The sequence below is a fragment of the Hibiscus syriacus genome, unplaced genomic scaffold (genome assembly GCF_006381635.1).
Source record: "Hibiscus syriacus cultivar Baekdansim isolate YM2019G1 unplaced genomic scaffold, ASM638163v2 tig00110013_pilon, whole genome shotgun sequence".
Taxonomy (NCBI): domain Eukaryota; kingdom Viridiplantae; phylum Streptophyta; class Magnoliopsida; order Malvales; family Malvaceae; genus Hibiscus; species Hibiscus syriacus.
In genome coordinates, this window is record NW_024062563.1 from 2,439,215 (window position 1) to 2,455,006 (window position 15,792).

The 15,792-nt window shown below is 36.9% G+C and overlaps 1 protein-coding gene and 1 pseudogene across 1 annotated transcript; one reads left to right on the top strand and one right to left on the bottom strand.

Moving 5' to 3' along the window:
- The first annotated feature begins 6,743 nt into the window (after positions 1-6,743).
- On the top strand, positions 6,744-10,227 carry LOC120212332. Its single transcript, XM_039210681.1, has 6 exons — positions 6,744-6,965; positions 7,042-7,170; positions 7,541-7,627; positions 7,933-8,163; positions 8,534-8,581; positions 9,939-10,227. The coding sequence occupies exons 1-4, from the start codon at positions 6,899-6,901 to the stop codon at positions 8,157-8,159; spliced, it is 510 nt and encodes a 169-aa protein (XP_039066612.1). The 5' UTR covers positions 6,744-6,898; the 3' UTR covers positions 8,160-8,163; positions 8,534-8,581; positions 9,939-10,227.
- An 892-nt stretch (positions 10,228-11,119) lies between these two features.
- LOC120212521 lies at positions 11,120-15,573 on the bottom strand (annotated as a pseudogene).
- Between the last annotated feature and the right edge of the window lie 219 nt (positions 15,574-15,792).

Genomic DNA, 15,792 nt, shown 5'->3' on the forward strand with positions numbered 1-15,792 from the left:
AATCGTCAGCTGCACGATCATCATGCACAACAGTTGCACGTGTGCTTATCTGTCATGCATTTATTTACACTAACATTCCCCTTGCAACCTTCAACTTCAAACTCAAAACTGCACAATAATGATCAATGCTCCTTCAAAACTCAAAATGAAATGAATGTTCATTTACACTAACATTCCCCTTGCAACCTTCAACTTTAAATCTTCTTCAAAACTCAAACTGATATTCTTTTAAGTTGCATCACCAACAACCATTGTCTGTGTTTGAAAAACAAAGGTGCTGATAAAGGCTTGGTCAGCACATCAGCAACCTGCTCGACTGCAAGAACTTCATGCACTTGTAGTTATCCCATAGCCACCATTTCTCGAACTAAAAATAGATCTAACTCAACATGTTTAAACTTGGAATAAAGTACAAAATTAGCACATACTGCGACTGCACTTGTATTATCACACCACAACGTGGCCTTTCCACGAGTAACTATATGCAACTCTCCCAACAGTGATCGAAGCCACACCATTTCAGCAGCTGCACAAGCCATACTTTTATACTCAGCCTCAACAGTTGAACGTGCAACAACCTATTGCTTTCTAGAGCTCCATGAGACCAAGTTCCCACAAAAATATATACATAATCCTAAAGTTAACCGTCTATCATCAATATTCAAACCCCAATTCGCATCTACAAAGCCAGTCAAAGTCATTCTCGAGGAGGGTGTAAACCGTAGTCCAAAGTCAACGGTGCCTTGTAGGTAACGAAGTATTCGCTTGACTGCCTGAAAATGAACATCCAGTGGGACTTGCATGAATTGACACACTCTATTCACAGCAAACACCACATCAGGCCAAGTAATTACAATGTATTGCAGAGCACCTACTATGCTTCTGTACTGTGCATCATCTTTAAGTGGTTTTCCCTCCTTAGCAGATAGCTTGACATTTGAGACCATGGGAGTGGGAAGACTCTTTACTCCACCAAAACCATGCTTCTGTAAAAAGTCATGAATGTACTTTTGTTGACTCAAAACAACATTGCAACCTTCATAACTGACTTCCACTCCTAGGAAAAAACTCAATGGTCCAAGATCCTTCAACGAAAACTGAGTATTCAGTTTGTCTATAAAACTTTGAACGACCACCTCTTTATCCCCTGTTAAGATGATATCATCAACGTACACCAGTAAGTACACCAAGCTATCCGAAGTCTTTCGAACATAAAGAGAGGCATCCGACTTAGCTAGGCAAAAACCTTCAGATTCCAGGTATGCCTTCAGTCGTTCAAACCAGACCCTCAGTGCTTGTTTCAGCCCATAAATCGCCTTGTGTAACTTGCATACCAGCTCACCATTACCTTGCTCATACCCTGGTGGTTGAGTTATATAAACCTCTTCAGTAAGTAACCCATTCAAAAAGGCATTATTAACATCAACTTGTCTCAGCTTCCACCCTCTTGATAACACCAAGAAAATGATTACCCTGATCGTTGCAGGCTTAACCACCGGGTTGAAGACTTCATCAAAATCAATTCCTGGTTTTTGAAGAAAACCTTTTGCCACCAAGCGTGCTTTGTACCTTGAAATTGAACCATCAACATTTCTCTTTATACGAAATATCCATTACATATTACTGTCTTCTTATCTCTAGGAAGAGGAACTAGTGTCCACGTGCCATTCCTTACCAGGGCGTCAAACTCGGCTTGTGCAGCTTCTTTCCAGTGCGGACTCATCAAGGCCTCTGTGATATTTGCTGGTTCTTGATATGAACTTGCAACGTTATAAACTTTCGGCTTCCAGATTCCATGCTTCCTCCTGGTCATGGGATGTACATTGGAGACTGCTTGTGGTACACCACTCTCCACATCATGTTGAACTTTGATGCACGTTTTACTGTACCATTCACAATTGCTATTATTATTACTACCAATGTGATTCTCTCCTTGGACCCCACACGTGCTATCACCACAATTGTTATTATTACCATCACCGTGACTTTTTCTTAGATCTTATAGTTTCTATTATTATTATTGCTATTATTCATAGTTACCGCACCATCATACTGTCCTTGGACCATATGTGAGCTGTCATTTTCACTACCATTATTTGTATTTGCCACACCATGACAATTTCTTTCTTGGACCCCACGTGAGTGTACACCATGCCAATTTTCTTCTTGGATCCCACGTGAATGTGCACCATGACAATTTCCTTCTTGGACCCCACGCGAGATGCCATCACCATTACTCCCATTATTTATGTTTGCCACACTACTATGATTACCTTGGACCCCATGTGAGCTCCCATTATTTAAGCTTGGCGTACCACCATAATTTTCACTAATATTACCATTATTTATGTTTGACGCAACTCTATCAACCATTGGACTATATGCGTTTGTTGGAGTAGTAACGTAGGTGGGCACCACGCCAAGAGGCACATGCACATTGAACCTATGCGCATTGGACCAATGCATATTGGATTCATGTGCATTGGATTCATGCGTATTGGATTCATGCGCACCAATACGATAGCTAGTTGAAATAGAATTCGGTGTGGCCCCATTACCACGTGCATCCACCATTTCAAAAGGCATGACCCTAACAACATCTTGACTTGGATTATGCGCATCTACCACCACGCCAAGAGGCACATGGGCATTGGAATTCGGTGTGGCCCTATGCTCATTATAAACTATAGGCAACTGTCCAGTAGTGATAATTTCTTGTCTATGGAACTTGCATGCGAATTGACTCTTATCAAAGGGAAAAACTTGCTCATCAAACCTCATGTCGAGACACAAAGACTCTATCATCACTGTATAGACATTTGTACCCATGATGTGAGGTGTTGGGCCTAAGAAACACACATTGCCTTGACCAAAAAACCAATTTATGTTGATTAAACGGTCTCAAGAAAGGAAAGTAAGAACACCCAAACACTCTCATACCTGAGTAGTCAGGAGATTTCTGATAGAGAACCTCAAACAGGGTCTTACCTGAAATAATCTCAGACGGTAGCCTATTTATGATATACACTGCCATAGTAAAGACATGACTCCAGAACTTTGTTGGCAGTGATGCTTAAGCTAACATGGCTAGTCCCATTTCAACAATGTGGCGATGTTTACGCTCAGCCTTCCCATTTTTCTCTGATGTGCTGGGACAGGAGATTCGATGTTGTACTCCATTGGTAAAAAACCAACTCTTCAGAGCTTGATATTCACCTCTACCATCACTCTGTAATGCTTTAATTTTCTTCCCAAACTGAAACTCGGTTATTTTAACAAGGTTGAGAAAATATTGACTAACTTCATACTTCTTTCTAATTAGATACACCCAGGTATGTCTGCTGAACACGTCAATAAATGATATATAATATACGTAACCTTCAGTCGAAACTACAGGAGCAGGTCCCCACACATCTGACACAACCAGCTAAAAAATTTCTTTGTATTTAGTCAACGAATTACAAAAAGGCAGCTTGTGAGCCTTGCCTTGTAAACATGCAGAACAAACATTGTTTAATTTATTTTCACTAGAAGAAACATTACACATTTTCATAACATCTTTGACATACTTCACATATGAGTGTCCTAAAAGCCTATGCCAAAGTTCCAAACTGCTTGAAGCTTTGGACACATTGTTCACTATGCAACTTGATTTCTTATCTTCATACGGTAACAGCTGATATAATCCTTCACGTGTGAGCTTCCCTCTCAACAGAATGGTCCGAGTCTGTGCATCTTTCACCAAGCATTCAAAAGGATGAAACTCAATAAATACATTGTTATCACATGTGAATTGAGATACTGACATCAATTTCTTCTTAATGTGTGGGGCATGTAACATATTTTGTAACACCAGAGGTCTGAGACTAGAAGACAGAAAGCCTTGACCAACATGATCAATTTTAATCCCTTTACCATTTCCCATTAGAAGAGTGTTGTTACCTTTGTATGGCATACCTGAATTGAATGATACAAGATCATTTGATACGTGATGAGTGGCACCCGTGTCTAGATACTACAAAGCATTGGAGTGTTTTGGAACACTGTGAACTGTTGCTATACTAGGCACAATGGATACAAAAGCGGTAGGTACAATATGAACAAATGACTCTTTTCCTTCTGTTGTTGTAGGATGAGCACAGTCTCCAGGAAAGGTATTCATTACCTGATTCGAGGAGTAAGACAGTCCTTGACGAGTCAAAGCATAAGGCACACCATCCATAGAACTGGATGAATAGTGGTAGAAAAACAAGAGATTGCAACGTATGATTATACGCATGTCTATTCACAAGAACTACCTATTCAGTTGTTTTCTTCTATTGCTCAACAGATTGATCTTCACTGACAACTCCAGTGAAATCTCGGTTAAAACGACGATAGCACCGCTGAACAATGTGCCCAAACTTTCCACACAACTGGTACTGTGGCCGATTTTAATTGTTAAACCTTCATCGGCCTCGACCACGATAGCCTCCCTGTTGACCTCTCATGGGATAAATTTGATTTTCTGTTGCATCTGTTTTAGTGACAGCCAGAGATCTCAACCTATTTTCTTATTTTGGCTGGACAACCATATTTGCAGCAATACCATCGCTTAAAAAAACTTTCTGCCTAGCCTCACAATCCAGGAGCATTTCAGTGAGATTATCCAAGGATACTTCATCACGAGACACTATAGCAATAATAGACTCGAATTCTATTGACAACCCAGCAAGAATCACACTTACTTGTTCTTGTTCAGGTACAACACAACATGTCGCATTCAACAAGTCACAGATTGTCTTCATCTTGGCTATATAATCACTCACAGTCAAGTCATCTTTCCTCTGAGAGTGCAAATTGTGTCTAAGAGAAGAAATCTTAGCACTAGAACGAACTCCAAACAATCTTGAAACTGTATTCCAGATTGTGTGAGAGGATGTGAGCCCCGTAAGATGTCGTAAAACCTCCATGCTAACCATTGTCAACAACCACGAAACAAACAACTTGTCTTGTTACGTATGCACAACATACACTGGATTTTCCTCAAGCTATCCTAACTTATTTGTAACAAACTGAGATGGAGCAGGACTATCACCATAGATATAAGCCAACAATCCATAGCCATCAATTATAAGGGTCACCTGATGCTTCTAAATAAGGTATTTTAACTCGGTAAATTTTATGACATCCTGTTTAGGTATATGTTGTACACTGGATAGGATCGAAGAACCACATACGATAAATTGACTGTGGTATTCACCGGAGACTGAACACCAGCTTGTTGCAAGTCCACCATCTTCAAAGAAAAACAAGAACCTCCAAGAAAAGAAGCAAACCAGAAACAACAGGACCGTTTTGGCGACTGATACCATGTAAAGATTAGCAACAGATGTCTAAGCTATGAAAGCAAGAACAAAGAAAACAAACGAAAGAGAAAAATCTTCTGAAATTCATTATCTTCAAGAGTGTATGTTTACAAGTCTCAAGGAGTGTATTTGTAGTTAGTACTATAGCTGTAACTAATGATGTAACTAACTTCAACAAACTAACTGCTTCAACTGATTAATTGCAGTGTATCAATCCTCAACTACACGATCATCATGCATAACAGTTGCACGTGTGCTTATATGCCATGCATTTATTTACACTAACAATTTTGTCTTCGAGGGGGAGGGTTTTAGGATTTAAAGAGAAGATGATATGATACGAGACGACGTCGTAAATGAATGCCTGTTTTTTTAGTAATTGTTATTAGGGTAAACTACACGTTTAGTAACTACACTATCACTTTTATTCTGTTTTGATCATTCAACTATTTTTTTAAAATTATATCTAATGTTACATTTTCGTTTCATTTTGATAATCCATTGTTAAAAATTTAACAACGATATTGATGCATCACCATAAGATTGTTAAAAATTTAACAATGATTTTAATGCATCACCATAAGATAATGTCATGTTATCATTAAAAATAAAAATGTTATCTCAATAATTTTGTTAAATTTTTAACAATAAAATAAAATAAGAAATATCATTAATGATGATTAAAAAGATAATAATTGAATAATCAAAATAAAACTAAAACAATAATAGAATAAATAAATGTATAATTTACCTTAATTTTTTCCCTTAAAGGTAAACTACTTATTTAACACGTCACTTTTTTTTATTCTCACTAATATATTTTATAATCTTTCAAAAAATAATAATATATTTTATAAAATCATATTTGATACTTATTATATTTATATTTTAGTGTTCATTGTTTTTATTAACTATAGTGATTATAAATAATATTTGTTCTAAATATCCTCAATCATTTGATAATGAACGTTCAATCATCTTTACTACAATCGTTAATACTCAAATCCGAGATCTTTAAAAATAATAATCATTTATTTAATCACTATTAAATTTAGTCTTCAATTCAATAAAATATAAATTGAAGGCACATAAAAAGTTTCTTATTTTATAATTTTAATTAAAAAAATAAAAAAAATTATTCTTAATAAATATTAAACCTATAATTTAAAAAAAATATCAATTGAAAAGTTTTAACCAGTTACTCTATAAATTATTGATGACTCATGTCATCTTTAGATACAAGTGACATTAAACATTAATTAAATAAAAAATTAAAGAAAATAAAATTTAAAAATTTTAATTAAAATAAATGAATACGGACAAAGTCACAAAAGTATGTAGCATAGTATATTATTGTATATACACTACATCCGACATAGGTGTGAAGAAATCTAAAGGGAAGCCTTTAGTTTAGTTCGACTTAGTTGGGTCATGTATTGTAGGAGAGTACCTCTCCTTACGACGTCGTACTCGTTCTGTCATTAACAAATTAGTACTCGGGTAATTTCTAGAGCGGCGGCGGCTAAGGAGAGAAACTTGCATCGGTGAAGATGGCGGCATGGACAGCCAAATTTCTGCTTCCGATTAGACATTCGTTTTCTCAATCCAAGAAGTTATGTAAGTATTATCAATCTAATTTTTATTTATTTTCGTTGAAATCTATTCATTTTTTTTTTCATTTCATTTCGTGCAGTTCATGGAAAAATTGGACCTTTGAAAACATGGGTTCATAGTTTTGAACCTAAACTGCAAAACAGGGCCTCAAAGTTTGAGCATAAGATAAATATACAGAGAGAATATGTTCAAGGTTGCTGCTTATCAGGCAAGTCTGTTTATGTTTAATGCTTTTTCTTTGCTTATTTTTTTCCCTGTCTATGTATTTTTTGGTTTTACGGATACCCTTTCTTTTGTTAATGCAGATTTTCAGTGTTTGTCCATATTATTTTCTCTCTGATGTTTTTAATTGTTGATCTCGTGGAATTTGAAACTCATGATTTGATGCCATTTCCATGGAAGATTTTCCCTTATCTGATATATTGTTTATAATTGTCGAACTCGTGTGTATATAAAACTAGGAAAAAATTGATTGAGGCACTGTTTATCATTCTGCTTGTCGAATTATGGTTTGTTCTTGATGACATTTAGTACTCATTGTTGAGAAACCTTGCTGATGTTGGAATTCTTTTTTCCAGGAAGTAGAAATTTGAGAAGCATTTTTGGTGTATCAGCCCTGCTTGGAGCTGTCTACAGTTTGCCTCGTTTTTCATATGCCATGGATGGTTAGTGGATCAATGTTGCTCTGACTACTTCTCTTGAACACATTATCTTATATGCATATTTTATATATATTCCACCAAATACATAAAAAAGAAGAAAAACTTTTAAAAAGTTGAACATATCTATGCCGAACACTATCTGTATCTTACAATTACATCCGAGTTTGAGTAACATAGGAGTGGATTGCCTGGTGTAGACTTATAGAACTACGACTTCAATGTATTACTTCTTCTTATGCATTATTGTTTCCTTGTATATGTGTTATTTGGGTTATAACAGCAGGATGGTTTGAATTAAAATAATGTAGGTCTTGACATTTTTGCGAATGACAATCATTTAGAGTCATTTGATGCTTCAGAAGGCGAAGATGATCGACATAAACTCTGGTTGTTGATGAGGAAACTATGGCTGCCCCTTTTTTTCATATTTACTGTTTTGATGAACTGGGATAGTCCCTTTGCAGTTTCAACTAGAATCCTTCTTTTTCCTCCTCAGCACCAAACCAAGCCCTTCATCGATCTATCTTTTTGTTGAAAAGGTCTGTAAACTTTTCTTCCACTCGGCTTCTTGGGTTCATGTGAGCACAACTAATACCTATGTTGTTCCCACTCTTTATTTTTCTTAAAGCACTAGTGTCTGGCATCCATGCTGGATGCACTTTTGGACCCAGATATAGGGATATAACCCCCAAAATACATGGAAACAATAAGAGAAAAAAAAAATACATTTTTGGATATATACTCGAAACCGGCACTCGTACCCGAGTTGGAGCAACATAGAAGCACACAACTCTGTAAAATTGTGGTGAAATCTGCATCCTGATGTATGTCTGCCCAGCCATACAGTCATATATGTTGCTCTAGTCCCTTTTTGCTTTGCAAGCTCTGACGGCATTTTTGGTTTTGCAGTTACGCTACGAACATATGCGTCAAAAACCTTTTTTCTACAGATTTAAGGTATGTTTTAACGCTCTAAAATCTTTTATTTGGTCACTAAAATATCTTTCTTTGATTTGGTGAATTTTCCATTCAGTTTCAATTTTTTTGTTTGTGAATTGCTTAAACTTTTCGGAAGTTACCATTCCATTTACATCAATAGCAAGCTAAAACTAACTATGTTGTTGAGACTCGAATATAACCGTCCAATGCAGGTGTATGTATGACTGATTAAATTTTTCTATGTTTTTCCAGTCCTTGGAGGGTTATATTCCCCTACTTATATTCGAATATGTGTCAGACACAGATACTATAAGCAAAATGAAGAGTTAGAGCAACATAGAAAAATGAAATTACTCTTACAACAACCATTCTGTTTGCTTCATTTCTGTTGAAATACCTGTATTGTCACTCATGTCCGATGTATATTGGATATGGCCATGGAGATGTGATCCTTCATTTGCATAGAAAAACCTTTTTTAAAATTAAGCATGTACATGTCAGATACATGCCCATAATCGACTCTCACACCAAGTCCAAGTAACCATGGGATGGACTTTACCAACTTCTTATAAGGGGTTGATTGGTTCAAGGAATGTGGGATTTCCATGGGAATAGAATCCATTCACATGTTTGGTTGGCCGGGAATCTCATTCCCGGTAATGTTTTATTAATAATAGTAGATTTTTTGGGGTATATTACCGGGAATGTCATTACCTCCCTTTCCTTAGGTATTGTTGGATTACTGACGTTTTAGACTAAAATGCCCTTAAAAAATTTTCTTCAAAAATCATTATTTTGTCATTGAATAATAAAAATTCTACGAAGGTTAAATTACAAATTTATCCTTAAACTATTTTAGATTTACAAAAAAAAATCTTTAATTAAAATTTTATATGAAATTCAGGGGGTTAAAATAAAATTTTACCCTTTCATTAAATTTTTTTATATTTTCAGTTTTTAAAAAAATATATAAAATTATTTGAATTTAATTTTTTTAAAGAAAATATAAATTTTTCAACTTGTTGAAAAAACAAATATAATAAGGACAATTTGATCAAATACATTCCAATAATCTTTTATTCCTTTAACCAAACACGATAATCTTACATTCTTGCTAAACCAACCAAACACAAAATACAACATTCCCAGTAATCCTATTTCTTGGTAATCTTACATTCCGTGAACCAAACGCACCCTAAGGGTAACATTCTCCCTACCCCTGTAGCCATATGAACAAATGGAATTTACAGATGATTTTATCTATGGTAAAAGAAGGTTCACCCAACGAACACCTAGTCTAGAATCTTTTTCGGGTATAATATTCTTGATTTTCTTTCTAAGCTGCTCATATAAATGGAACTACATTACCATGCAGTCACTGCATGCCAGCAAAGTCGAAGTCCAGGATTACAAGCTTCTCTGCCTTGCTACCGTCGAAATCGGGAACCAGAAGTTACGGATGATCGGAATTCTTGGCGGTTGGTGGTCATTGCCGTCATCACTGTGTCTATATTTCCTTGCTCGAGAGCAGTCCTCTAGTACATCACTGTGATAACAAGGTAAATTTATCTTCAAATGCAAGTAGCTAGTGTTAGGGGTGCAATAGAGGAAGCCAGGCTCAAAGTGTAAGAAACTTGATCTCATCTCAAAATTTGAAGGCTTGAACCTTGATTGAGCTTCACATGGAAAGCTCGAGCCTCGAACTCAATGCGAGATAAAGGTTGAATCGTTTGAGCTCGTAGGCCTGTTTACCTAGTAAAAAGTTGTCTTTGATCTGTTATTGCATCGGACTGTATAACAAAAAGATACTATCTAATGTTGAATGCATGGCTTGTGTTCTTCCTCACCAGATCTTTACCAGAAGACAGTAATTTCATCTCCACCGGAAGAATGAGGACTGCAAACATGACTCCCTTGTTATTGAAGAAAGTAGATTAAGGAGACTGGAAGAGGGTTCAAACGATCATAAAAGCTCCATGACACATGTGCTTTTTTGAGTTGAAAATGTATCCCCGGAAAACGACAGCTTCCCTCCGACCCTCCAGTTCCGGTCATGCCGGATATCACTTCCTGTAACCCGCAACAATAGGATTGTTGTTTCCCATTTACTGTCAATTGTTGTGTTTTTATGAAAAATAGTAAATGCCAAAATACTTTACTTCCCCCTCATGTTTCTCAATTCCTAATCGAGATATAACATTACGTTTGTTTAGGGGTATATACGAGCCGGTGCAAGTGAGCTGAGCGCAAATAGTAAGATATACGAGTTCAAATTTGAGATAAAGTTGAACTGTTGACTCCAATTAATTTAAATTACATAGATAGAAAAAAAATTAAACTTTATTTAGAATGACATTAAATAAATGAATATTTTAATTATAAAAAAGTATAAATATAATTTTTGGGCCTCAACCAACACGGAATCCTAATAATGTGCACACTACAATATGTTCCAACGTGGAGGATGAAAAAAAGTCACCGAAATTGCACAATTAGAACGAAATGTGGCATTTAATTATTTTAATATGGGCCCACCACCTTATTTGCTCCATTAATTTAATTGGATAGTCGGTGAAACATATTTCTCACGGCATCACCTCTCTTTTAAATACAGCTAAATTACATCAAAATTTATGCAACACGATCCATTTTAAATACAGAATAAATTACATTTTGACCAAGTACACTTTGGCATCTGACCTTCCAAAATTTATGCAACACGATCCTGGGATTCAAGCTTATACCTTCATCCGAACTCTGTCATGTCCGGGATTCCGATGTTCTGCTCAAACCACATCATTCATCGGAATATGGTTGCCTTCTAGTGTACTTACATCAAAGGTATTGTCATCTCTGGACGTTCCTAGGTCTCTCAAAACTTACAGTTACGGGCAGTGATTCGAAAGAGACTTGAATATCAGTCATTATAGTCTCGCTTCCGTGAAATGATAATCGTGTTCTTGATGAACCATCCGAATTACTGAGTCCTGGAAGATTCGGAGGAAGTACCAGCACCCTGAACTTTTCCCAAAGCATTTGATATGAAACTGTCTGTGCTGTAAGATCCTGATGAAGTTGCTGTTCCAAGCACATTAGCATTTAGAAATGGCGGCTGGTTAGGCATCGGAATTTTGTAATCTTATCGGTTAACATCTGAACCACTTCTTCCATTGATGGTCTTAAGAGAGCTGAAGCTTGTGTGCATAATAGCCCAACTTGGAGCACACCGGGGGCCTCTTTTGCCGATATTTCGTCTCTAATGCAAGGGTCAACAGCTTCAGCCAAGGATTTGATTTGTAAAGTGTCCAAACCTGAGGTTGAAACCTCAAGTTAATGATCTAAGAACAGAAAAATTAAAAATCCAAAACAATTTATTGAAAAGTTAAGAGTTGGGTGTGATGATTGTATTTGTATGTCTTCCTTGCATCGCCTCACATATAGGGATCAGGTCATCACCTCCTCATACATTTACATTGAAGGTATGAGAGGGTAGCAAACCAAATCATGATACGTGCGGTGACACAGGAGAGATGACTGAATCCGAGTTGTAACATCGGGGGCTTACTGTTTGTAGAAGGGAACCGGACTTTGTGAAGCTGCTATTCTTTTTACCACATACAATCTCAAGAACAAGTACTCCGAAACTATAAACATCAGCTTTCTCAGAAAGTTGTCCTCGAACAAGGTATTCAGGAGCCATGTATCCTCTGCACGAAAATCTCAAACCAAGTTATTAAGATCATATCAATGGAAACAGTAATGTCTTACAATCTATCGGATCCATGGCTAAATGTGCTTCTCATGCTCAAACTTTAAACCAATGTCATATGTAATACCAGATAAATCTTTGTGAACTTACAGTGTTCCAGCAATCCCGGTGCTAAGATGACTCTTCTCGGTAGCTAGACATCGAACAAGCCCAAAATCCGCAATTTTGGATGAGATTCTCATCTAAAAGAACATTGCTGCACTTAATATCTCTGTGGATTATCCTTACATGAGACCTTCTCCATGAAGATGAGCAAGACCCTCAGCTGTTCCGGCGATGATATCAAACCTCTGCTTCCAGTTCAAAAGTTTTGATTTCTCCTCATCTGAATTGAAAAAGTAAATCATCCACATTTGAAACTAAAATCATCTACATTTGAAACTAAAATCATCTACACATATGAGATACACAGAAGTTAATTGTTCCTCACCATTTTCCAGAATTGCACCAATTTTCATTTTTTCTCATATTATCTGTTTCAGACTAATTAGACATGAGTGTGGGAATACGATCTGTGTTTGACATAGGCATGTTAAATCTTTTGAAGTTCATCCATGTATTAGGAGGGTCATATCATTTACCCATTACCAACATGTATCCGATAAATGAATTCAAGAAAAATGAAAATCAAAGTAACACGGAGTAGGATTACTTGAGCTGCAAGATTATGTTATGTTAATTTGACGATGCTTTAAATCCATCGAGTCTTAGAATGGGGCAGGGAGATTCAAACAGTGGTCACAACACGATGATCGAAAACACGTCTATGGCTTTAATTTAAGCTCTGGGAATTTAGAACTTCACAATGTTGCCACCAAAACAGATCCAAAGTTTTAAAAACCAGTCTAAATATGTCAAGTAAGGAGAAAAACTAAAGGCAAATTGATTAAAGAGCAAAACATTACCGAAAATGAACTGATCAAGGCTCTTGTTGGGCATATATTCATAGACCAGGAGACTCTCAGGTCCCTCAATGCTAGCACCAAGAAGATTCACCAGATTCTTGTGTTCAATTCTGCTGATCAAATTCACTTCATTAAAGAAGTCGTCCACCCATTGCCTCGTATTATATATCAATCTCTTTACAGCTACAGTTTTTTCCATCAGGAAGAATCCCCATGAACACTGAACCAGCTCCTCCTTGTCCTAATTTCCTTGAAGGACTGAAATAATCAGTTGCTTTCAAGAGTTTCATACTTGAACTTCAAACCTGATTGTCAAACCTTTTCGAAATCCGGCCTAGATTTCGAGCTCTGGGAAAAAAATTGATGGTTAATATAGGACAGAGGACTAATGCATAAGATTGGACATGAACACCTGACATAATTTTTCAGAGCAATTTCTTTAAGATTAAGTTTGTAATTTTGCACCTCTTTTCCTCTTCGATGATCTTGCATATCAGCATAAGCTGCTGCAACGGCGAGTGTTAGGAATGCAGATGATGCTGAGGCAATTGCTATAATGACTCCAATTGAGAGCCCTGAAAAATAGAAAAGAATACATTGTAATTCACTAGAAAGTGAATAAAATTCAAACTCGTTGACTCAACTGTCGAACTACACCTTCTATGAGCTATTATTTGCTACGGAAGAAAGACAGTTTTTACGGTTTCCTTCAAGAAAATGTGCCACACTAGGGAAAGGACGACACTAGATGTAGAATTGTTTTTCCCTCAAAAGTAGCTCCGTCGATAAGGACCACACTTCCCCTACAGCAGCACACTTGCGAATGACGAAACTGTTTGAACTTTCTTATATCCGAAGCATATATACCTTAGAAGTTTTACTCCTAAAATCCTTATATCGATAACTTCGTGATTGTGAAAAACCGACAGCTATGTTTCTATTACAATCTGAAACAAAACCACCAAACAATCCAAGTGGTTCCAGCAGGAAATCCAGCAACCAACCAGATATCAACAGTCTCTATTATATAAAAAGGCTAAATACAACAAAAATATCTAAAATGAATTGCAGAATCTACTCTTGAACAGCCAAAAAATAATCTCAAATCACCCTCTAAATACATAGGAATCCAGGAAAAATGTTTAGGATACTCTATCAACAGAAATACATATCCTACACTCGAGCGATGATCAGTTCTAGATAACTTCAGTCCATTTCTACATTAAAATCAAGCTCAGTATCTTCAAAAAAGAAAAACAAAGGCAAAAGACCTACCACATGACCATCAGAATCGGCCCATCATTATAGAACCTATTTGTGGAGTACCTCAAATAGCACCCAGCATTCAATGCTCTCCCTTCGTCCTTGGGCACGCATCCTCTCACCGTTTCCGCCGCCTTCTGCAGGCACTGCCGACACTCCGCCGGCGTAAGGCTCTCCCAACACTGCGCCAATGCATACACCCCATCCATCCCGACCGCCCGATCTATTTTTCTCAAAGCAATACTCGTTACATTCCCGACCGCATGGTCAACGTTTCTACCAACAAAATCATCCTGCTGTTGTTATCTTGACGACCGTCGTTACATTATTGGAACTACAATTGACGGCATCGAAAGTTGACGAAACGGATTCGTGAAAGAAATCCCGGTAATAATCGTAACGCAAGAAGCAGCCATCGAGGAAGATTCGAGCCGAGCGAGGGAGGCAACGCGGATTCGGGTCCTTGCCTGGCATAGCAAAGGAGGCAACGTAGAGTTGAGATGATAGGAAGCAAAGATATTATTGTTGATCTGATCTGACAACTGTTTCATCAATTCAGTGAAATCCGGAACGTAGTTCGTCCCGTTTGGCGCCTGTGAATCGCCGCAGAAAAGCCCGGCGTTTGTGATTCTTGGATCAGAGAAAGAGGTGGAAACTAACAAAGAAAACATAAACAAGAAAACCCATCTCCAGTGTGGTTGCTTGAAGGCTGAAAACTCCATAGATTTCAAGTTTTCCCTTCAATTTTCGTTCTTTTTTAAAATTTCTTTCTGGGTTTTTAACTTAGTTTTTGTTGAATGGAACTGGAAGAGACGAACAACAAGGAAGATTGTGGAGTTTAAAGCTGACATGAGTTCCCTCGGTACAGTTGATGTTAACTTCAGGGAAGCTAAATTTCACCATTTTTGGCGGAGATCAGCGCGCTGAAAAAGATCATATAAGAAAATTTGTGCACTAATCACAAATGAATTTTCCTTCTCTTTTGTCGTCTCTTTTAAGCAGAATAAAATATGGTCCGATTGAGACCAAGCTCAAAAGGCTTTAATGTTGAACTGAAACGAAAACTTGGAATTGAAATCAATGAAAGAGGATGAACGCGCATTCAAAATGAATAGACAGAGGAACACAGAAGACTTGGAATTGAAATCAATGAAAGGGGACGAGCCAGAGTATTCAAAACAAATAGAAATAGGGATAAAGTATCTTTTTAGTCTCTCGATTTGATTATTATTTTAATCTAGTCCCTGAATTTGAACCATTTTCCCACATTAACTTCTAAATTTGAACAATTC

Coding starts and splice junctions, on each gene's coding strand:
- LOC120212332 (XM_039210681.1), top strand. CDS start 6,899: ATGGCGGCATGGACAGCCAAATTTCTGCTTCCGATTAGACATTCGTTT. Junction 7,171..7,540: donor TCAAGGTTGCTGCTTATCAG/GCAAGTCTGTTT, acceptor TCTTTTTTCCAG/GAAGTAGAAATTTGAGAAGC. Junction 7,628..7,932: donor TTTTTCATATGCCATGGATG/GTTAGTGGATCA, acceptor AAAATAATGTAG/GTCTTGACATTTTTGCGAAT.